The 20,390-nt window shown below is 52.8% G+C and overlaps 9 protein-coding genes across 9 annotated transcripts; 5 read left to right on the top strand and 4 right to left on the bottom strand.

The window, feature by feature from the left end:
* Positions 1–663: 663 nt before the first annotated feature.
* Positions 664–1,668, top strand: CORC01_12237 (uncharacterized protein; the record flags this gene model as incomplete). The annotated part of the gene is made up of 1 exon (XM_022623858.1): positions 664–1,668. One exon carries the CDS (start codon positions 664–666, stop codon positions 1,666–1,668), a length of 1,005 nt encoding a protein of 334 aa, XP_022469615.1.
* Positions 1,669–2,890: 1,222 nt separating this feature from the next.
* CORC01_12236 (CFEM domain-containing protein) lies at positions 2,891–4,532 on the top strand (the record flags this gene model as incomplete). The annotated part of the gene is made up of 7 exons (XM_022623857.1): positions 2,891–2,983; positions 3,040–3,411; positions 3,476–3,512; positions 3,575–3,642; positions 3,708–4,090; positions 4,171–4,241; positions 4,309–4,532. The coding sequence occupies 7 exons, from the start codon at positions 2,891–2,893 to the stop codon at positions 4,530–4,532; spliced, it is 1,248 nt and encodes a 415-aa protein (XP_022469614.1).
* A 581-nt stretch (positions 4,533–5,113) lies between these two features.
* On the bottom strand, positions 5,114–6,668 carry CORC01_12235 (uncharacterized protein; the record flags this gene model as incomplete). The annotated part of the gene is made up of 2 exons (XM_022623856.1): positions 5,114–6,435; positions 6,491–6,668. The coding sequence occupies 2 exons, from the start codon at positions 6,666–6,668 to the stop codon at positions 5,114–5,116; spliced, it is 1,500 nt and encodes a 499-aa protein (XP_022469613.1).
* A 1,337-nt stretch (positions 6,669–8,005) lies between these two features.
* CORC01_12234 (uncharacterized protein) lies at positions 8,006–9,853 on the top strand (the record flags this gene model as incomplete). Its single annotated transcript, XM_022623855.1, has 4 exons — positions 8,006–8,144; positions 8,205–9,299; positions 9,365–9,716; positions 9,781–9,853. The coding sequence occupies 4 exons, from the start codon at positions 8,006–8,008 to the stop codon at positions 9,851–9,853; spliced, it is 1,659 nt and encodes a 552-aa protein (XP_022469612.1).
* Positions 9,854–10,429: 576 nt separating this feature from the next.
* CORC01_12233 (uncharacterized protein) lies at positions 10,430–11,557 on the bottom strand (the record flags this gene model as incomplete). The annotated part of the gene is made up of 2 exons (XM_022623854.1): positions 10,430–10,948; positions 11,015–11,557. 2 exons carry the CDS (start codon positions 11,555–11,557, stop codon positions 10,430–10,432), a joined length of 1,062 nt encoding a protein of 353 aa, XP_022469611.1.
* Positions 11,558–12,326: 769 nt separating this feature from the next.
* On the top strand, positions 12,327–13,124 carry CORC01_12232 (uncharacterized protein; the record flags this gene model as incomplete). Its single annotated transcript, XM_022623853.1, has 2 exons — positions 12,327–12,601; positions 12,659–13,124. The coding sequence occupies 2 exons, from the start codon at positions 12,327–12,329 to the stop codon at positions 13,122–13,124; spliced, it is 741 nt and encodes a 246-aa protein (XP_022469610.1).
* A 191-nt stretch (positions 13,125–13,315) lies between these two features.
* CORC01_12231 (class II Aldolase and Adducin domain-containing protein) lies at positions 13,316–14,358 on the bottom strand (the record flags this gene model as incomplete). The annotated part of the gene is made up of 3 exons (XM_022623852.1): positions 13,316–13,713; positions 13,777–14,034; positions 14,124–14,358. The coding sequence occupies 3 exons, from the start codon at positions 14,356–14,358 to the stop codon at positions 13,316–13,318; spliced, it is 891 nt and encodes a 296-aa protein (XP_022469609.1).
* An 844-nt stretch (positions 14,359–15,202) lies between these two features.
* On the top strand, positions 15,203–16,723 carry CORC01_12230 (uncharacterized protein; the record flags this gene model as incomplete). Its single annotated transcript, XM_022623851.1, has 1 exon — positions 15,203–16,723. One exon carries the CDS (start codon positions 15,203–15,205, stop codon positions 16,721–16,723), a length of 1,521 nt encoding a protein of 506 aa, XP_022469608.1.
* Positions 16,724–16,960: 237 nt separating this feature from the next.
* Positions 16,961–19,583, bottom strand: CORC01_12229 (uncharacterized protein; the record flags this gene model as incomplete). Its single annotated transcript, XM_022623850.1, has 7 exons — positions 16,961–17,914; positions 17,983–18,181; positions 18,233–18,357; positions 18,427–18,480; positions 18,559–19,280; positions 19,339–19,387; positions 19,482–19,583. The coding sequence occupies 7 exons, from the start codon at positions 19,581–19,583 to the stop codon at positions 16,961–16,963; spliced, it is 2,205 nt and encodes a 734-aa protein (XP_022469607.1).
* Between the last annotated feature and the right edge of the window lie 807 nt (positions 19,584–20,390).

The following is a 20,390-nucleotide window of genomic DNA, read 5'->3' as shown; positions in this document are numbered from 1 at the left end:
TTCCTTTGTCTGTACTGGTAGTGCTACACTGATAGGTAGTTACACTGATAGTTACCTAATTTCTCCTTTTATCCGAAATATGAACAGCATTTCCAAGTCTTGCGTGGTACAAAGAGTGCTTGGGTTCTACTCTCATCTACTTAAGTTTCATCATCTTTTACCGAGTGCGTCGAAACTGTTCAACTCCAATGTCAAGCAAAATATGGCGGACCAAGACATTTCGAGCTCAGCTATCATGCCATTCCGTCGGATTGGTTGGTCGGACAATTTTGGTTATCCACCGCAAAGCTATCTATCCGAATGGCTTTTTACTGCTGACCAACCCCCTCGGGGCTCGGCCTCGATGGCGGGACGTCAGTGAGTACGGGCTGACCAATGGCCCGAACCAAGACGTCAAGGTTTCGTGCTTCTCGTCCGAATTTCGATCGAATGTTGGCTTTCGGGTAAAATGTACAAACAGGTTCTGCCAACACCGAACAACGACACGAAGGAACCATTCGCGAAATTCAGTCTTTAAGTAGGTTATAAGACATGGCTCAGATCAAATGAAGGCGGGGCTAATCTACCGCTGATTGTACATACATATACATCTCGTTGTTATTAACTGGTTCAAAGAATAAACAACAATTTTTTTTCTTGGGAAACTTGCCACAGATTTCAACAATGGTTTCTCTCCAGATAGTCAATCAGTCGAATGCCCTCGTTGCATCTCTACCCAAGGGGTTAGTAGCCGTCTTCATCGGTGCAACATCAGGCATCGGCCAAAGCACCCTCCACCACCTCGCCCAACACGCGCAATCTCCACGCATCTACACCGTCGCCCGTCCCCAGACCGCACCATCCCATGAGCACTTCCTCTCCTCGCTGCGCGAAACGAATCCAGACGGCATCTACACCCTCATCCCCGCGGACCACACGCTCATCTCCGACATTGACGCTGCCCTCGACACCATTATCCAAAGGGAGACAAAAGTCGACATCCTCTTCCTCTCCGCCGGCTTCATCGCCTTCGAGGGCCGGCAAGATACCCGCGAGGGCCTCGACCCGTCCATGTCGACGCGCTACTACACCCGCCTCCGCGCCGTCCAGAAGCTCCTACCTCTCCTCACGAACGCCCCTCGTCCGCGCGTCGTTTCGGTGCTGGCGGCGGGCTTGGAGGGCGCCATGGTCGACGAGGACGACCTCGACCTCCGCCGGCCGGGGAACTGGGGGTTCTGGCCCGCTTCCGTGCAGGCGACGACCATGGGTACGCTCGCGCTCGAGGTGCTGGCGAGGGAGAACCCCGGGGTGAGCTTCGTGCACCTGTTCCCCGGCTTGGTCGCCACGCCGGGCTTGGAGAGAGTGAGGCGATTCGGGATGGCTGGTGGGGGTACGGATGGGGAGATGAGCGTGGAAGAGGCGGGTGCGAGGGGTTTATTTTTGGCGACGAGTGATCGGTATGATTGTCGGGGACGCGAGGGTCTCGTGAGGGTGCCTGAGGGGGTTGAGGATGTAAAGAAATCAGGGGGTGGGATCTTTTTGGTTGATCAGCAGGGGGAGAGCGTAGAGAATGAAGAGGTTTTGGGGGATATGAGGAGGCGAGGCTTGGATGAGAAGGTGTGGAAATTCACCCAAGAGCTGTTTGATGATTGTCTTGGTCAGAGTGGAAAGCCCAACGAACGGTCGTAGACCCGTAGAGGATCATCATTGAGGCTCTTGGAGACGACTCTCTTGGCTTGACCGCAAGGGGGATGGCCACAAACCTTAACTAGTTTGGGGGATGGCAGTGTATGAGGTTCAAATTAACGCCATGAGTCATAGACTACGCCCATGTTGAGATCGAATGTCTAGTTGCTTGAGATGCTGAAAGCTATTCTTTGAAAAGAAGCCATTAGAATTGTTGAGGGAACTTACACCATAATTCTTGATCCTTCAACGAGAAGCCTTTGCATCATATAGTTCTAGCAAAAGAATGGTGTGGCAGTTTACTCGTCATTTGTACGGCATGGCGGTCACATGTCACATTAAGTTGTAGTGGTAGCCTTGCTACCTAAAGTAATACGCACACGTTGAAAGAATATTTTGCATATTGAAACGGTTGCCCAGGAGACGTAAGGAGGATCTACGGATCTCTCACGCTAGTGTTGTAGAACGTTTAATTCAAATACAAATACAGTCTGCCGCACGGTCTTTCTGATTCCAAGGAGGGCTCGATTTGATTCTCTCAGACTGGATTCTACTTCAGTCGGACGTGCCAAAGTGTTCTTCTGGCGACTGGCCTCGGCCCGACAGAGGGAGATGCTAACGGGCTGGAACTGTAAGGCATATTGTTTTTACTGGCGCCTCCAGGATCTTGATTCCATAGTAGATGAGAGGCTATGGCAAATCAGATAAGCTCAAAGCTAAACACTTTGGCAGATCGAGAAGCGGCTCGGCTGGAGCGCCCGAGGTGAGCATTCTAGCCCGAAAACAGCTTCTGTGGCCCTAATAGATGACCGAGGCTAGCTCTGGGTCAGCATTTGTGGTGATGCTCGATAGAAAGCATGCTTTGTTTCCGTCCAGCGCCACCCAATCTAGACTGATGCAAATGGCATTGGAATGTCAGTGGCGCCAAATCAAGCCACAAAAGAAAGCACTGAAAAACACTGCCTCCTCTGTGTGCATATGCCTGCTCACCTAAGCGGCCCGAACGGAGTTGTGCGAGACGTCCTTCTATCGCTTGATCTCTTCCATCCTATGTTTGAGGTAAAACCGGATCCCAGCAACTTGCCCATATCAAGCAACAAATTAATCGTGGCCATTACCAACCAGGGATTCCGTGGAACAAGCATATACTGGAACGAAAAACGAAGCCTCATTGAGAGGGTACAGCCGTACGTCGTTCTGTGTACGATTTGTCGCTTTCCCAGCCATGCGTTGGGCACGGCTCGCGCCTCCCTTGCTTCTGCTCTGCCTCGGCACCCTGACAAGAGCATTCGACCTGCCCGACATTCCTCAATGCGCTGTGAGCATATTCGCTTCAAAGATAGCCCTACGATAGTGTTTCGTTAACATCAGCAGGTTCGTTGCCAATTAGAAGCCATTCCCCAGACAGCATGCGCTCCCAATAATCAGACATGCCTCTGCAAAGACACGTCATACATCAATCTGGTAGAGCCATGTGTCAAAGCAAATTGCAAAGTCAAAGAGGCCCTGGGTCAGTACATGAAACCCCCTCTCAAGGAGCCCCTGCTGATTGTTCACCCAGTCACGCAAAATATCACAACAACAGAATGCGGCTTTCCAACGACGAACGATTTTGCCGTCATCAAAATCATCCGCATAGTTTTGTTTCTTGTGCTGCCTACTCTCGCTATCATACTCCGTTTGATCGTGAAGATCGCCCGAATATCAACGTGGGGAGCTGACGATACAACCATCGTGTTGGCATACGTAAGTCACAGCCTCAAAAATACATGGTTCAGTGAATGGAGAAAGGTCTGACGAGGGAATCAAGATCTTTTTGATAACTATAATCCCGCTCAACCACCTAAGTGAGGACACACCCTGCACAGAATCGTGGCATCCGACAAGGATGATGCTAATTACGTCACAGATGAGATGAACGGAGCTGGGCGAGATATCTGGACTCTCTCCTTCGACCAGATTGACCACTATTTCATGGTAACGAAATTCCTATCACAATTTAACGGGTTTTTAGACGAGAGCGCTTAGCTGACTGGTCCTAGACCTTTTTTATCGCGCAGTTACTGTACACAACCAACCTGATGCTGATCAAATGTTCCATTTTATTCATATTTCTCCGGATATTTCCGGGCGAGAAGATTCGTGTGGTTCTATGGGCAACCCAAGCTTTCAGTCTTGCGCTCGGAGTCGCATACATACTACTCGGAGTGTTCCAGTGCCAGCCCATCGACCTGGTATGGAAACAGTGGTCCAGGGAGTATCCAGGGCACTGTGTACCGCTGATAACAATAGGACTATCCCACGGAGCGATTAACATCGCACTGGATGTCTGGATGCTCCTATTACCGGTAACTCAGGTGATGGCCCTGAATATGAAACGCCAGAAGAAGTGGGCGGTATTATTCATGTTTAGTCTCGGTCTATTGTAAGTGTTGTTCGCGAACCTCCCGTCCCGATCTAGAGAGTGTAGCTCTTCCGGCCGATGACTGACTTCTTGATGATTAGCCTCACAATTGCCAGCATTATACGATTGAGAGCAATTATGATGTATACGGTTACTTCAACGAATCCCACTGGTATGTAAATCCACCCTCAAAGTGCTGCGTGACGCGCTCCTACGAACGGCCGACCAACCATCTCTAGTTGATTCAACGCCCAGCGCTGTGTGGTCAGACGTGGAGCTCGACGTGGGAATTTTCACAGCTTGCATCCCGAACATGCGGCAATTCGTCTGCCGCTTCGTTTTGAGGGAGTCGAGGCGGGCAGAAAAGTTGAGCTCGACACATGCACAAAATCGAAGTTTGGAAGAAAAGCCACCGCCACCGCTGCCGACGGCGAGGGCGTTTGAGGAGGAGCTGAGATGCTAAATACGGTGGTGTGCATAGTGCCGTTCCCGGTTACTACATGTCCGCAAACATGGTGTTGCAAATATTATCATAGATTGCAGCCGTTTAATACATAATTTAATTCATGTGTGGATAGAAAACCAGCCGTATCTGTTGAAAATAGGGCAAGAACTCGAAGATGCGTAGATGAATGTAATTTAGAAGACAATCCACAACAAGAGCCTGTGTTAAAAGATGGCTGGGTCTCTGGACCACCACCTCGTGCATGACAGGCAGTCCGAAGAAGCCCGGACCAAACTATCTTTGGGGTATATTGTAGCGTGTTTTGAGCAATGATTTAGCTGCATGATAAGATGTAACAGATTCTTAGCAGCAGTCGGGAAGCACTTCTGAGGCTACAGCCGTGTCCTCCGAGCCCGGGTTGGCAGTCTCTGGATCTGACATCCTTCCTTCACAGTCATCCGATTAATAGTTCAGGTCGATTATGAAGCCAAGTTAATCTTGAGACGAGGAGATAGTAAAAAGATTTTTGCATAAATCCATTCGAGTGATACAGCAGTTACTGACTCAAGCTTCAGTCACTAGCTGTCGGTATCTACTTCCTACAATCTAGCCTTTACATCACCACCGATTTCTATCTCAGTCGCCAGAGGCACGTTGCCAAGGGCTCTCAGGCCCTGAATTCCTTCCATTAGAACATTATATGGCCTCTCCTGCTTCCCAATATGTCTCCACTTCCAAAGCTTAGGTGGGATCCGATCTTGCCCCTTCTTTTCCACCGCATCAACAACCCAGTTGCCAATATTGGGAAGATACTTAAACGCGTGTCCGCTGCCACCAGTCGCCACCATGAGTGACTCTTCTGTGTCGGGAACATGATCGATAACGAAATGGTTATCATAGCTATCAGTATACCAACACACTCTGGTAAAAGAGATGTCGATGCCCTCGGCGCCTAGCTCGGGGATATTTTCTGCCAAGAACGAACGCAAGACTTTCAAAGCTTGTTGGGGAATTGTCGTCAAGAGCCCGCCGGCGGCCTCGTCAGGTTTGCCAGGAGGCGAGGCAGCTGACCACCGCGTAATGGGAACACTGCGCTCCTTGCCATCAGCTTGCGTGACGGGATTCGTGTATTTCGTTCCGCGGTAGCCAATCTTTAGCCAGCCGTTCTCGTCCCTGGGGAATCCATACAGGCCGCCCTCGGCGCCGTCCCGCACTTTGTATGTAAACGTTGGGAAATTCTCGGGTGCGAAGCGAGCAAAAAGTGGCGATCCGCGAGGGATCTTGAGCAGAACGACAGACCCTGCCGTCGTCTCACAGAGGCCGTCCAGAGCTGGAAGCAAAGAGGGTGTCCAGCCACCACACGCCAGAATAGTCAGCTTCGCGCGGTGTTCCTTGCCGTCGAGGGTCTTGATCCCGACGACCCTTTTGCCCTCGTAAATCAGCGAGACAAGAGCACCGGCCTGAGAGTCTAAAATAAACTTGACGCCTTGGCTTGTCGCTTTATGCAGAGCAAAACGACAGGCCTTGTCCGCCACGGCCATCCCCCCTGTCGTGTCGAGTACACCGGCCGCGTTGAGACCTCTCTCTAGACGGCGGAACGGGTCCATTCCGAAAGTCCATCCCTTCTCAGCAGCGATCTTCTGATGTTCCTCGTCAATGGTGATGAGTTGGGTGTTTCGGTGCCCTGCTGCTTCCATGTTGTCGACAGTATCTTGCTCGAATTGTGGAAGAGTCGCCGAGTCTGAGAGTGACAAGTTGCCATTGTTGACAAAGACGCGGTCGTTGGTGGTTAGACCGGGGGGAACTGTCTTCCCGCTTGCCAACTCTTTGTTCCACGCGGTCCAGCCCTCTAGTGCCTCAATGGTCAAGCCCTGATACTCCGTTTGTGCGCCATAGGCAGATCTGATGATTTTGTTCATGTCTGGAATGTACATTAGCATGATGATCACCGCGCTAGGAATAATAAGGTTTGTTACCTGCAGAGGCTCCGTCGGCGCCTTTGAAGTACGAGTACAGACTCTTGTGATAGGGCTGCTTGTCATAGACTGTGACATTTCTGTAGCCCCGGCGGGAGAGATGCACTGCGGTACTGAGGCCAAAGATGCCGGCCCCGACGATGATGACCTCATCGTCCTTGCTAGGTGAGCCTGCCATTCTTTCGGGCGCGCTACTATATGCACGGCTGAACCGAGCTGAAGAGCGTCGTTGTTGTCTCGGTAGTTTTAGCCCAAAAGATGTCCTAGACGCTCTGGCCAGGTTTCGGAGAGGAGTCCGAAAGGATTGTGCGTGCTTCTGTAGCGTCTGCCAAGCTTTGAGCGACGACCATCGACAAGGCCGAGATGTTGAACACCAGCTTTATGGTACGGTGTCTAACAATCTTTTTTTCGCGGATTAAGCAAGCTAGTCGTGTGCCAACGATTCGTATGGTTTGATCTTTCGGCAAACGCCGTGGCACCGTTGTCGGCCGGGTCGGAGCTAGAAGAAAGGTGCAGGGAGCTAAAGCAGCTCTGAAGATATCTTACCTAAGCGAGTCAATAACTGCATCAAGGACTGTTAGACGCTTTCGAAAGAACGTGAATGAAATCCCATCGGCGATAATTGGTGACCCGGTAGAAGTATGGATATGGCGTCAAACACAAGATAGTCGGGATGTTAAGACGCGATATTTGATTATCAGGAACTATGCAATCAGTCCAATCAAATAATCATCTGCCCCGGTCGCCCTCGCAATCAAATATACATTTTGCCTTAACAGGACCCTTGCCTGCCGGCCGCTCCACGGGCCCTCCCCCGCCGCGCGGTCTTTGGTCCGGTCCCGGCAGCTGATAGCCCGTTACGTAGTAGTCTGCGACCCCGCTCTCATCATTTCGCAGTGTGCCGCAGACATGGATACCCTTGCTCGGATTCTCCCGGATAACGTTCCAGGGCGGTGGTTGGCAAGCTAGTGCAAACTGGATCAAGCGGGTGGCTGTCAACCTACGTACCTTGGGTTATGATAAGGGGGGGGGGGGAGGGAAGAATCCTATCTCAAGACCTTCTTGGTCATGAGCCGTAAGGGAAAAGCGGACTGGAAACACCCGCGCAAAGGTGGTGACCACGGATCTTGAGCTTGCAGAGACGACAAACCTGCGGATTGGGACTTCTTGGTCAACAAGCGAGGCATGCTCAAGGCGGGGGTTTGAGCCAGACATCTCTTTTTCGCATCTTGGCTCCGATAACGTCCAGCTGATGCGTACCGAGCCAACAGACATGCAATCAGGTTGACTTATAGATATCCATTGGGACTCCTCCCTGTCCGATGCTACATCGCTGGACCCAACGGCGCAACGCAGCTCCTTTTGATTCATATAATCTCTCACTTGCCGCAAAGGTTTCATCTGCTCACAGCAACACCAACAAGGTTCTCGTGCCAACCATCCAAAAGAGTTGTCAATTTTGCCGGGAGCGCCACTTGAACTCAAAAAGAACAACCCGTCGTCGTCCTCGGTAAGATGGGTCTCAGCCAAGTCTTCACCGAGTCGACCTTCGCCAAGTACATCAAGGCAATCAGAGAGTCGCCTCGAGAACTGATCTCGAATCGCAAGCTTCTGCTTACCGCCGCCCTCTATGCCACGAGTGGCATCCCCATCAGTAAGTACATGTCATTCGTCAAGACTATAATACATACGACGGCTGACCTGGACAACGTAGCATGGGATCAGGGCTCATCCTCGGTGGTGCCGTCCCTTCCCGGGTTCCAAAAGGATTTTGGAATCAGCTCGGCCACGAACCCAACCCAAGTCTCCAACTTCATCTCTTTCGTCTACATCGGAGCTGGCATCGGCGCCGGCCTGTCATTCTTCCTCAATGACCGCATTGGCAGGATGTGGTCTTACCGTCTCTACATGACCATCTGGATCATTGGACAAATCATTGCAACAGTATCGATGGGTAACATCGGTGCCCTCTACTTCGCTCGCATCGTCTCGGGCCTGGGCATCGGTGCCCTGACAGTGACCGGACCCGTCAGCATCGTCGAGATCGCCCCTACCGAGATCCGGGGTCTCCTGGCAGTGTGGTTCAGCGTGGTCATGCTGCTCTCCTTGACCGTGTCGGTCTTCATTGTCTACGCATGCTTCATCCATGTCGCTGCCGGCAGGCTCCAGTACCAGATTGTCTTCTTCTCCCCAACCATCGTCACGGCCATTCTCATCGCCGCAAGCTTCTTGCTCTACGAAAGTCCCCGCTGGCTGTTCATTGCCAGACGCGACGAAGAGGGCATCCAAAACCTTACGGCTCTTCGAGGGCTGCCGGTTGATCACCCTCGCGTGGCGACGGAGATTGAAGATATCAAAGACCAGATCGCCAAAGAGGAAGAGAAATTCGGACGTAATCCCGGCTTCGTTGTCTTGGTAAAAGACGCATTCCTGGTCCCCTCCAATCTGCGCCGCGTGCAGCAGGCCGTTCTATCGTATGCACTGGCTCAATTATCCGGAGCAAACAGCGTCACGTCATACCTGGTTCCCATCCTGAGCATGCTCGGACTTGGCGGCGGCACTGCCCGTAGCTTGTTCCTCAGCGGCATGTACAGCATGGCCAAGTTCTTTTTTACGTTGATTGCTAGTTTCTTCTTCATCGATGCCCTTGGACGCCGCCGCAGTCTCTTCACCGGCATCACGATCCAGATGATTTCTGATCTGTACATCGGTATCTTTATCAAGCACCGACAGGAGGGTTCCGTTGCACCTGGGTCTAGCGAAGCAGCCATCGCCGCCATCTTCATCCACGGATTTGGATACTCTGTCGGTGAGTAAACTCAAGAAAAGTGCTAGGCCAAAAAAAAAAGGAAGCCTTCTAATCTCTTTCTACAGGTCTACTCGTCTTACCTTACGTCTTTGGTGCTGAGCTGTGGCCCAACCACTTACGCTCCTTTGGCAGCGCTTTTGCGCAGTTCTTCCACTGGCTGTTCTTCTTTGGCCTCAACAAGGGCATGCCTTCACTTCTCAGCCAAACTCACAACTGGGGCGCCTTCATTTTTTTCGCGGGATGGTGTTTCCTGTCGTTGATTTACGTCTACTGCGTCGTCCCCGAAACGTCTCTGCAGAGTTTGGAGCAACTGGATGAGCTCTTCAAGGGGCCTTGGTGGAACGTCAGCCGCAGAGCCAAGCAGCTGAAGCAGCAAGCTCGAGAGCAGGAGGCAATCATCGAGGCTCAAGAGTCAGCGTTAGTACCGCCACCGACTTACAAATGGGTTCAAGGCAAAAAGCTGACCGAAATATATCTTTAGAAGCGATCAAAACAGCGAGCACGAGTCCAGCATCGAAAAGAACGGGGCGCGTGCCGTCAGCCAGAAGGTTTGACCAGATGTGCGGATGCAGCGAGGCTTGAAGGAGGACCGGTCTTGAGAGAACCTTGGTCAGTTAAGGAAGATGCTTATAAGACATCTTATAATTACTTTCTTTTGGTTTTGGTAGCGATGAATCGATCATGTTTGAATCTTCGTCTTAATATGTGGCAAAGTCTGGCCTTTCGTGTTCCGTCGTCACTCTGTCGGACGCAAGTATCCGCCGCGTGAGGAACAGATCTACCTTGACCAGGAATGTAGTTGCTACTTGGGTTGGAAATCTTCACACAGGGTAGTTTGGACATGATAAAACTAACCGCAACGGAGTTCCGGGAAATTAGTATTGGGCAACCCAACATATTGTGAAGGACGCGACTATTATTGGGACGCATCTTAACCAATTGAGCGAGGTTGAGATATACAGTTTCGGCTTGAACCAGTGAGTTTCGATGTAATAAAACTTGTGCTGTCATGCCTGCCTAAAGCAATTACCGGGTCACCCGGAATTTGCGGGTCGTTCTTTCAATTTTCCAAGGCTAATGCTCCAATATGCTGATAGATAATTCCGTACAAGCAACTGCGGCTTAGGTTACTAGGCCAGAGCCTTCCCTTTCCTGTCAGGGATGTCAATAACTGGGGAGTTGGGCTTCCCATTCTTGAACAAAGCCCGAATATTCTCAAAACATTCCCTCTCGGCCTTTTGGAAAGCCATATCTGTGAGGCCCCCAAGATGGGGTTGCGCAATAACATTCTCGTGCTGTACCAAGGCCATGTCAGGCTTGGGCTCGTCGCAGAAGACGTCGAGACCAGCCCGTGCCACCTTGCCAGAGTCGAGGGCTTCCTTGAGAGCCGCCTCGTTGATGACGGGCCCACGGGCAGTGTTGACGATGAAAACGCCGTCCTTCATTGCTGCAAACTCTGCTGGACCGATCAGGCCCGTCGTCTCGGCGTTCAGCGGGCAGTTGAGTGACACGATGTCGGACTTGCCGAGGAGATCTTCCAGTGTTGGGGAGTATACTGCGTTGTACTTTGCCTCCTCTTCTGTGGGAAGCTGGTGTCGGTTGTGGTATCTAATCTTGAGGTTGAAGACGGCCGCTTTCTTTGCGAGATACTGCCCGTTACGAGGTTAGCTTGCTTACTCGGTAGTGCAACTCTGATACCATGGCAAAGAACAAACCTTGCCAATGGCTCCCATTCCGACAATACCCAAAGTCAAGCCAGACGGATCCCTCCCAGGAACAAGACCCGGAACTGCCCTCCAGGTACCGGCTTTTGCGCTCTTCTCAGCATTGCTCGTGTTGCGCAAAACAGCCAGGGTCAGAAACAAAGCCATATCCGCCGTCGCCTCAGCCACGGCGTCGACGGTATTACAGAACCAGATGCCCTCCGAGGCCATCCACTCGACGTCGAACTCGTTGTACCCGGCGCTGGCTGACGTAATGATTTTGCAGTTGGGCGCCAGCGCGCTCAAGAGACCCCGGTCGAAGGGTTCGTACGGCGGCGTGCCCATGCGGATGATGAATGCGTCAATAGGCCCGTTCTTCTCAATGTCCTCTGGAAGCATGGCTATCGTCTCCGCTCGGTCTGTGGCCTCGAGTACGGAGTAGTCGAACTCGGTCTTGAAGTCGGCGAGGTAGTCGTCGCCAACGTATTTTGGGGTGCCGAGGGCCACGACGCGCGGCTTCCTTGCGCCCAAGTCATCTGTCCGAGCTGGGGCCATTGCGAAGCAGAACGCCTTCTTCCTAAACGGTGAGAGGAAAAGCTGTTGTACAATTGCAAGTCGCTGGGTATGAAACAACGAGCGCGCGGCCTATGAATGCGAGAGGAAAGAAATATGCGACGTGTCAGACAGGCAGCCGATTGAAAAAGACATGACATTTAGCCGCACAATATCCCTGGCTCCTTGTTGAAATAACACTGAGAGATGCCCGAAGGATCCCACATTTACCTAAATTGCTTTCTGTCAGTGACAAACAGCTATCAAGGTCGCCACAAATCATCACCACTTTTACACCCGACTTTTCCCCGGTCGCTGGTGCGGATCCGAATCACGGAGGGGTTTATACAGGTTCGGATTCTCCCGAGCCGCAGTGGCCCCCATTCGGGAGGATCCGACTCTGGGGGGACCTTGGCTGTCTGTCCTAACAATTTCCCCCCTCGTTGATCGTTTCACGAACGAACTGCGGGGTAACGTTGTTGTACTGGACGATAGTACGGCTAAATGTTGACGGTGCAATCAACACAGTACCTTCAGCAGGTATATCGAGGAATGGCGATATCACCACCACTGCGATTGCGAGCGGGATCTAGATAACAATCGGTGGCCAAGGGCCCTTCTTTGGCAGCTACAAGCGTGGCTGGTGCTTTATTACGAAAAACAATCCATTACCAGAGCGAGAAACATTGACCAAAAAAAAAAAAACGATTCGAGCTTCGCCAGTATCGTGGTCGGTGAATCATTGAATCAAATAGCCAGAATATACTTCAACATGGCTGAACCTGTGGAAAGTATCCCACCGCTTGGTTTCATTGCCATAGACGTGGACATTCACCGACCACCAGGTGACCCCTACAATGAGCGGACCTGGCCATTCCCTCTCATCCGTGAAATGGCCGAAGGGTCAAAAGTTTCGCAAGTCGTAACTTCGTCTACCTACGACTCTGCGTTCATAGGCCGTTTCGTGGATGCCGGTCTCCGTCTAGCAGCCAGGGGCTGCGTAGGCATCATCACCAGCTGTGGTTTTCTGGCACTGGCCCAGGCGGAGTGAGTTTCGCGCCATCAGCTGTAAGAGACCCGTTTCTAATTCGTGGAACGGAATAGACTCACCGCAAAGCTGCCTATTCCAATCGCGACATCATCACTAGCTCAGTTACCCTCCATCCTACCTCTACTTCCGCCGGGCAAGAGTGTTGGGGTCCTCACGTACGACGAATCAAAGCTGGGCTCACAGCATCTCGCAAGCTTTGTGCCAGAGCAGTCGCTTTCCAAGATAGTCATCGGGGGCGTACCTGCTGAGGGTCACTTGAGAGGGACGATTGGAAAGGGCGCCCCATACGTTTATGCAGATATTGAGGCAGAACTCATCGCGGTCGCAAGAGACTTGGTGGCGAGTCGGCCTGATATCAGAATCCTGGTGCTTGAGTGCACTAACATGCCTCCATTTTCAGAGGCAATCTTCAAAGCACTAGGTGGGAAGATTCCTATCTACGATGTGTACACCATGGGTCAATGGTTTTACTCTGGGTTGACGAGACGAACACCCGTTTATTGGCATGGGTCACAGTAACAGTCAAAATGCCACTCACGCCGTCACTTCTGCAATTGAGACTGAATAAATATTGCTCCTCTTCAACTTTGTCATGTTGGGCTATGTGCGACAGACACGAAAATTAAATTGGCGATAAAAGATGCTTGGTTTTGTGAGCATATCGAGTTTTCCTCCCTTCCCGGATTCCTAAATGTAGTCTACGTACTGTCTCATGATAGAAAATCACCTCCCGATTCCTTCAGGATTAATTGATACTCCGGCACAAACTGCATATACATGACTTCAGGTGTACCGGTGCCATCCTTTGTGTACTGTGCCTCCTCGTCGCCAACAAACCTCTTCTCCAGCCCACCGGCAGCGCCGTTAGTGCCAGGAGCAACAGCTTGCTCAACAAGAAACTGAGCCTGACAACAGCGCTCGAGGGCGATGAAGAAAGCGGCCGCCTCGGCCACCGTCCCGCCGGCGGTAAGGAGGCCGTGGTTCTGTAAGATGATGTTCTTGTTGGTAGGACCGAGGGCTTCGGCAATGTGCTCGCCCTCTTCCTTTGCTAGTACCACGCCGCCGAATCCTTGGTAGACTGAGAGATCATTGTAAAACATGCACGAGTCTTTTAATGATTCGGTCAGTATAAACTATCCACATGAAAGAGGGCGGGGGGGGCTGTGGCTACCTTGATTTAGCATATCAATGGGACGTCCGAAAGTGCTCCATGCTCGGCCGTACGGGCTGTGCATGTGGCAGGCAGCGTTGATATCCGGCCTTCTCTTGTGGAGAACGGAGTGAATGGTGAAGCCCGCGGTGTTGACCGGCTTATCGGCACCTCCGATACGGTTGCCGTCCTCATCAATGTGGACCATGTCCGACACCTTGAGAACGCCAAAGTGCACCCCGTACGGGTTGATCCAGAACGTATCCGGTCTGACAGGGTCTTCCGGCCACATGTTTTAGCATAGTGCCTCGCCAAGAAACACATGATGTTGCTTGCTGGTATGGAAATCAAGAAGAGGAAGAGCATACCGCGTAGACTGATATGCCCACTGCTGCCGTCAGAGAAGCCCAACTTGGCAAAGATGCGAAACGCGGCCGCCATATGTTCCAGCTGCCATTTCCGGGCGGCTTCTTTAGATTCGGGAACCGGGATCTGGTGAAGGCGTTTGAACGTGCCGCTACCCGTCTTGCCCGAGTCCAGCGCCGAACTGAGCGATGCTGGCGGTGCTGATGCGGATGCCGTAACGGTCGTGGTGGTTGACATGGTGGTAGAGTTTTGTGCGTGATGTGGAAACGCTGTCTCTCAGCTGCAATACGCCGTGAGAAAGGATACTTTCTTCCTCAGCTATCCAGTCTTCTTATCAACCCAGCATACGAGATGATCTTCGCTATGTGCTTTCAAATGAATGAAGATGTCGAGTCAACGAGCTGTGGGATACCGATAACGTTTGGCGGCTGCTCCGATGGGGACGGATAAGCACACACACGCAATGTCGCCATCACTCGGAAACCCCCGATCCCGGCGGTTGGAGACGGTTTATGCCCGACTAACGCCCGTCACGCCCCTCCTTGCTTCCGATCCACCATTCGGTAACTCAACGAGATGCCGGCGCCCCATAGCCCCATACCCGAAGCCACCCGACAGTCATGCTCCTCGCATCTTATCGGTAGTCTCCATTGTAGGCAGGACGACGTAGTTGATGACCTCGGCCATGTTCGTGAAGCGAGGTCATTTGACGGCCTTTTGGCATGTTCCTAGTCAAAGTTTCAGACTAATTAATGATGTGAACAATACATTCGGGAAGAACCACGTAGAGGCCTGGCTCGCTGACAATATTTCCCTCCAAAGTCACTATACGATCCAAGTCATCATTTGCACTTGCTTGTTACCGGTTTGGCTCTTTGTTTCATTATCCAGGATTTCTGCGAGATATCTAAAAACTTTGAAGCTCTACTACGGACTAGTGTCGTAGCTTCATTGATCCTCCTGCTCGGATCTAAACCTCGCCACATCAACCCTTCTCTTGACCTGTAAATCCTCATTCATCTTCGCCAAGAGATCGATTGTTGGCTTCTGAAGAATAAACATTTCGTTATCAAATATCATCATGTCGACCAGCCTTCTGTCCACGCACCGGTCAGATCCTCCGGGGCATCCGGCACCCGACGCCAACTACGTCGACGCCGACACCCTCCGCACCACCTTTGCGCTTGCCATGTCGGCAATGTACAAGTCCGAGGTGCCTCTCTACGGCGACCTCATCCAAATCGTCCAAACCATCAACAAAAATGCCCAGACCAAAAAACGACACGGGCTCGACGGCTCCGCGACAATGCAAGCCAGCGTCGAGCGCCTCACCCTCGAGCGGCACGGCGCAATCCGCCTCGGCACCCCCCACGAACTCCACACCGTCCGGCGCATATTCGCCCTCCTCGGCATGCACCCCGTCGGCTACTACGACCTCTCCGTAGCCGGCCTGCCCATGCACGCCACCTGCTTCCGCCCGACGTCCACGCGGTCCCTGGAACGCAACCCCTTCCGCGTCTTCACCACGCTCCTCCGCCCCGAGCTGCTCACGTCCGGCACGGCGCGCGTCGTCGCCCTGGCGCTCCTGGCCAGACGGAAACTCTTTAGCGACGCCCTCTTGGAGCTTTTGACGACCGCCGAGGAGGTCCAGGACGGTCGTCTGACGCCGGAGCAAGGGGAGCGTTTCGTGGTCGAGGCGATTCGCACATTCAGCTGGCAGCCTCTGGCGGCGGCGACCCACGAGGAATACGCTCTCTTGCGCAGCGAGCATCCTATCCTGGCCGACATTGCCTGCTTTCGGTCGTCACACATCAATCACCTCACACCCCGGGCCCTGGACATCAATGCCGCGCAGGAAGCCATGCTCGCTGCCGGTATGGCGGTCAAGAGCCGCATCGAGGGCCCGCCGCTGCGCCAGTGCCCGATCCTGTTGCGTCAGACGAGCTTCCTTGCTCTCCAGGAGGGGATTCGCTTCGCAGTGTCGGGAAGAGACGAGTTCGTGGACGGCTTCCACAAGGCGAGGTTTGGAGAGATTGAGGAGAGGGGCGCCGCCGTGACACCTGCTGGTAGGAGGCTGTATGACGAGCTGTTGGAGGAGGCAATGGCCACGGCACAAGAAAAGGGAGAGCCTGCTGACGCTGGAATCGTGGACGAGATTTTTGCAAAGGTCTTTGAAAAGTACCCGGATGATTGGGATGAGCTGCGACGGCAGGGACTCGTCTACTCGGAATACCGGTGCACCAAAACCGCCAAAGAGAAACTTCGAAGCCTCGCTGACCTCGACGCAGCGGATCCCGCTTCTCTTTTGGATCGGTTGGTCTCTGAGGGCGTGCTGGAAGCGCTGCCCATCACGTACGAGGACTTTTTGCCCTTTTCGGCTGCTGGGATTTTCCAGTCAAACCTTCAATCCGGCACCGGCTCGAGGGAAGCTACGATGGGCGGCAATGAGGAGTTGACGGGGCCGGATGTGGATGGGTACGAGAAGGCGCTGGCGAGAGAGATTCTTGACGCGAACGAGTTGTATGCGCAGGCCCAGATGAAGAGTTTGCAGACCTGCGCGGAGGAGCTGGGTCTGAGTATGGGCATGATTCCTCGAATTTGACGAAATTCTAAGGTCTGAAGAGAGATCCGGGATTTTGACTTTTGACTTGATGTGATAGTCTGGTCCGTGACTGAATTACGTGTAGATTGCTTTAATCAGGATAGTTTAGTTTTCATTTCTATTTAGGCGACGTTAGCTAATTCTGTAAAATGAATGGTGTCCTTTCGCCTCGCAAGCATATATCAACTGCGTTCAATATAACTCATGTCATGTATTGCAAGGCAAGAATCGTCACAGCTAATAATCCCGCACACCTTGAAGCAACTCCTGCACCAGCCACTCAGACTCTTGCGGAATCGACAAGTCATCCAACCCCATGATCCAATCCTGCATCGACGGCGCCGCGTCACCGCCAAAAGGAGCATGCATGTCCGCCCCGGGTCCAGGCCCCATCGCCGGCAGCGAAGTAGTAGGGGCCGCCGGCTTCTGCCCATCGTTGCACACCATGCTAATCGTCCGCTGCGACAGCGCCTCGAAAATGTCCCGGTACGAGGTCGCCAGGTTCCAGCGCTCGGCAATGATGATGAGGACGGTGGTGCACGCCATGCACGTCGCGACAACGTCCGCCTGCCTCGTCGAGTCCCGGACGCGCTTCGAACGCCACAGGCAGTACAGGTACGTTAGCCCGCCGAGGAAGAGGATGTGCAGGCTGCCCCAGGTGAACTGGACCGAGGAGCTCTGGTAGACGCGGCGGTAGAGCATGCACATCTCCCGCGCGCGCACCGCGCACTCTTCCAGCGCTCGCTCCGTGGCTTTGTTGTCGTTCATGTTGGTTCCGTGGCCGCCTCCGCCGCCGCCGCCGCCGTCCGGCGTGGCGTGGTGTGCGGGTGATCCTCCCATCATGTAGTGGCGATACAGGAGCAGTATCGAGTGGTCGTAGGCGAGCTGGAACCAGGAACGGGAGGTGAATACCGAGAGCGGATGCGCCCTCGAGTAGTCTAACTGGTCGGGCGTTTTCGCGCGCCACTCTTCTAGCTCTTGGCGAAGGCCTTCTACGGTGGCCGTGTGTCCGCAATTACACCGTCGAGTTGTGGGGGGATACAGGTTATCGCTGATCTTTGTCCATAGACGCCTCAGTTTGATGGCGTGGATGAAGCCGGTCATGAGCGTCGGCGGATCTGTGCTGGACGTTCGTGAGGCTGACAAAAGGCCACCTGAGGTCACATTCTCATCATCTATATCTAGTGGTAGCTGCCAGCTGAATTTAGCATAGCACGGAGACAGAGTTGTTCTGCAATATTGTGACGTGCAAAGCTTACCTCGACGTCAATTGAGTCATCCGGGATGCCGACTGGACGACCTAGGGTGAAGGCAACGACTCTGTCAATGTCGTATGCCACCCAGAAACACCGTTTAGACATCTCTTTCGTCAACGCGTCTGTGTTTCTATGATACCTCTCGGCACTTCGGTGGTAGCCGAGTTCAATGCAATGGCGGATAGCCATGCCAGAGACTTTCCTAGAAGCCAGTCAAAATAGTCCCGACACATGGAACAGGCCCGGAACTTACCATAGACTTACGCCAACGGGCGATCTGATTGAGTATACGGCGCATGCCAATATTGCTTGAATGGACTCGAGGCTATCGAGGTCTAGGACTGCAGATATGTGATCCAATGCCATAGAGTAGTAAGCCTGCCGTCCCATGTGTTAGTACCCAAAGCTGCGGACCACACTGCCCCTGAGAGAGATGAACAAGCATACCTCGGCAGCATCATAATGGCTTTGACCGAGAACCAAGGAGCCTATCGAATAGACCTTTGAAATGTGTTAGATAACTGGTGGATCTCCTGCAGATATACCATCTAGCCTAGATATTTTAGCGTTTCGACTCACCATAAGCACGAAGAACAGTGTTGATCCGCCGACACTGCTCAAATCTCCGTCGAGGCTTGCTTTCAGGCAAGTCTCTTCCCAAATCTGAAACGTGGGCTTGTGAAGGAATGGGTACTGGGGGTGTATGTTGTTAAAGTACGCCTCAGATAAACTTGCCCTCAGAGTTGGCGACGGCAACCTCAACGGGACCTCTCGAACGACTTCAGGGCCGATATCTTTCCCCCGGCCGGCATGGCTATGTTGCGAGCTCCCGCCAGTACTGGCAAGGCCCATGGTAGCGCCAACGATGCGTGAAAAGGAGACGGCAGACGATGGGCCAAAGTAATGCGGCTCTCGGCCAGCGGCACTGAGACAGAGCAGCGCAACCTCTGACGACAAGGTATCGACATGGTGGTCATCGGCCTCTACAGAAGGCGCGCGCAGCGCACGTGAGAAATCCACGTCTTCGAATGACGAGTGGTGGCCCTGGAGGGAGGTTGGGGCAAGAGCAGACGGCATGTGCATGATGGACATTGCTTGCGTAGGGCCGTTGTGTGGAGCGGCGGCGTGCTGGTTCGCGTCACGACCACCACCCTCGCTCCCGTTGGGGCCGAAGTGATCGAGGGCGACCTCGGGCCGGGCCTGCTGTAAGAGACCTTCGAGATAGGCAACACGCGCCTCCAACGACTTCATGTAGTCGCGCGGGCGATGTAAGCCGGTGCCAGGGTCTTCCACGAGGCAGTCTGGTTCCACAACATCAGCCACGGTTCATCATGCTGTCTCCAGTCACTTTGGACCTACCTCGTCCAGTCCTCACGCAATTTTGGCACTTTGGACTTTGTCCGTCGCACTTGTACGGGACCAACGTGAGTCAGTCCGGGGTTCCTTTTTTTCTTTTCTTTTTTTCTTTTTTGCATAGAGGCATAGAGGAGACTTGTATAGACCTTGAGCTTCTTCTGCTTGCAACCGATGCAGGCCAACATAGTACGCTCGCCGAGTCGCGGGCGTTTGGCCTGATGGGTGCTGCCGCTTCTTTGACCACTCATTGTGGGAAACGAAGGAAGGGGGGGGAGGAGGAGAATTGTGTTCTCTAGACAAGGTGGAAGTGAGTAAGGCCAAACGGCGTGGAACCCCCGATCTGCACAGTGGAGACTTGAGAGTCAGATATCGTAACCCTTTGAAAGCATGTAAACGACAATGGAGACCAGACGTCCGAAAGTCTGGGGTACGTCGCCGGCCCGTATGTGTCAGCAGAGATGTTGATTTGACTGTTATCTCGTGCGGAGACTGTGGGAGTGGACGAGCACGGCCGTCCGGAAAGTTCCTGCTCCCCTAAATTGCTTTGTTTTGCGTTGGAAGTACACCTGTTAGTGCGAATGGACGTTGGGTTTCGGCCGGGAAAGTCTGTTTTCCGGCATCGGAGCAGAAGGACAAGCTAGGCCGGGTTTGCTGTGACTGAAGGTCTACGAATGCTTGCGCATTTCCACAGTAACCGTTAGTCAACCTTCTTGATACATTCATCTTATGTCTACTAATGAACAATCCATACAGCGGCACTGGATTAGTCTTTTCGCTTACTAGTCGATGAAGGAGACCAGCTTGGCCCACAAGACCTAGTGCAGCGGTCCTTAGCCAACTCACCCTTCGAAATTTTCAACCTCCCAGTCTCTATGGCTCAGTCGGTAGAGCGTTGGTCTCATATCCATATATATGACTCTAGAACATCTAGGGATATCCAAAGGTCGCAAGTTCGAGCCTTGCTAGGGACATTTCGTTTTGCTTTTGCTGTTTCAATTCGCTTCGTTGAAGTTCTTCTGTTGATTATTTATTCTTTTATCCTTTTTACCCTCCCC

The sequence above is a fragment of the Colletotrichum orchidophilum genome (assembly GCF_001831195.1).
Source record: "Colletotrichum orchidophilum strain IMI 309357 chromosome Unknown Scaffold_147.1, whole genome shotgun sequence".
Classification (NCBI taxonomy): Eukaryota; Fungi; Ascomycota; class Sordariomycetes; order Glomerellales; family Glomerellaceae; genus Colletotrichum; species Colletotrichum orchidophilum.
The sequence above is the reverse complement of the archived record's forward strand: the minus strand, read 5'-3'. Positions and strand labels throughout refer to the sequence as shown.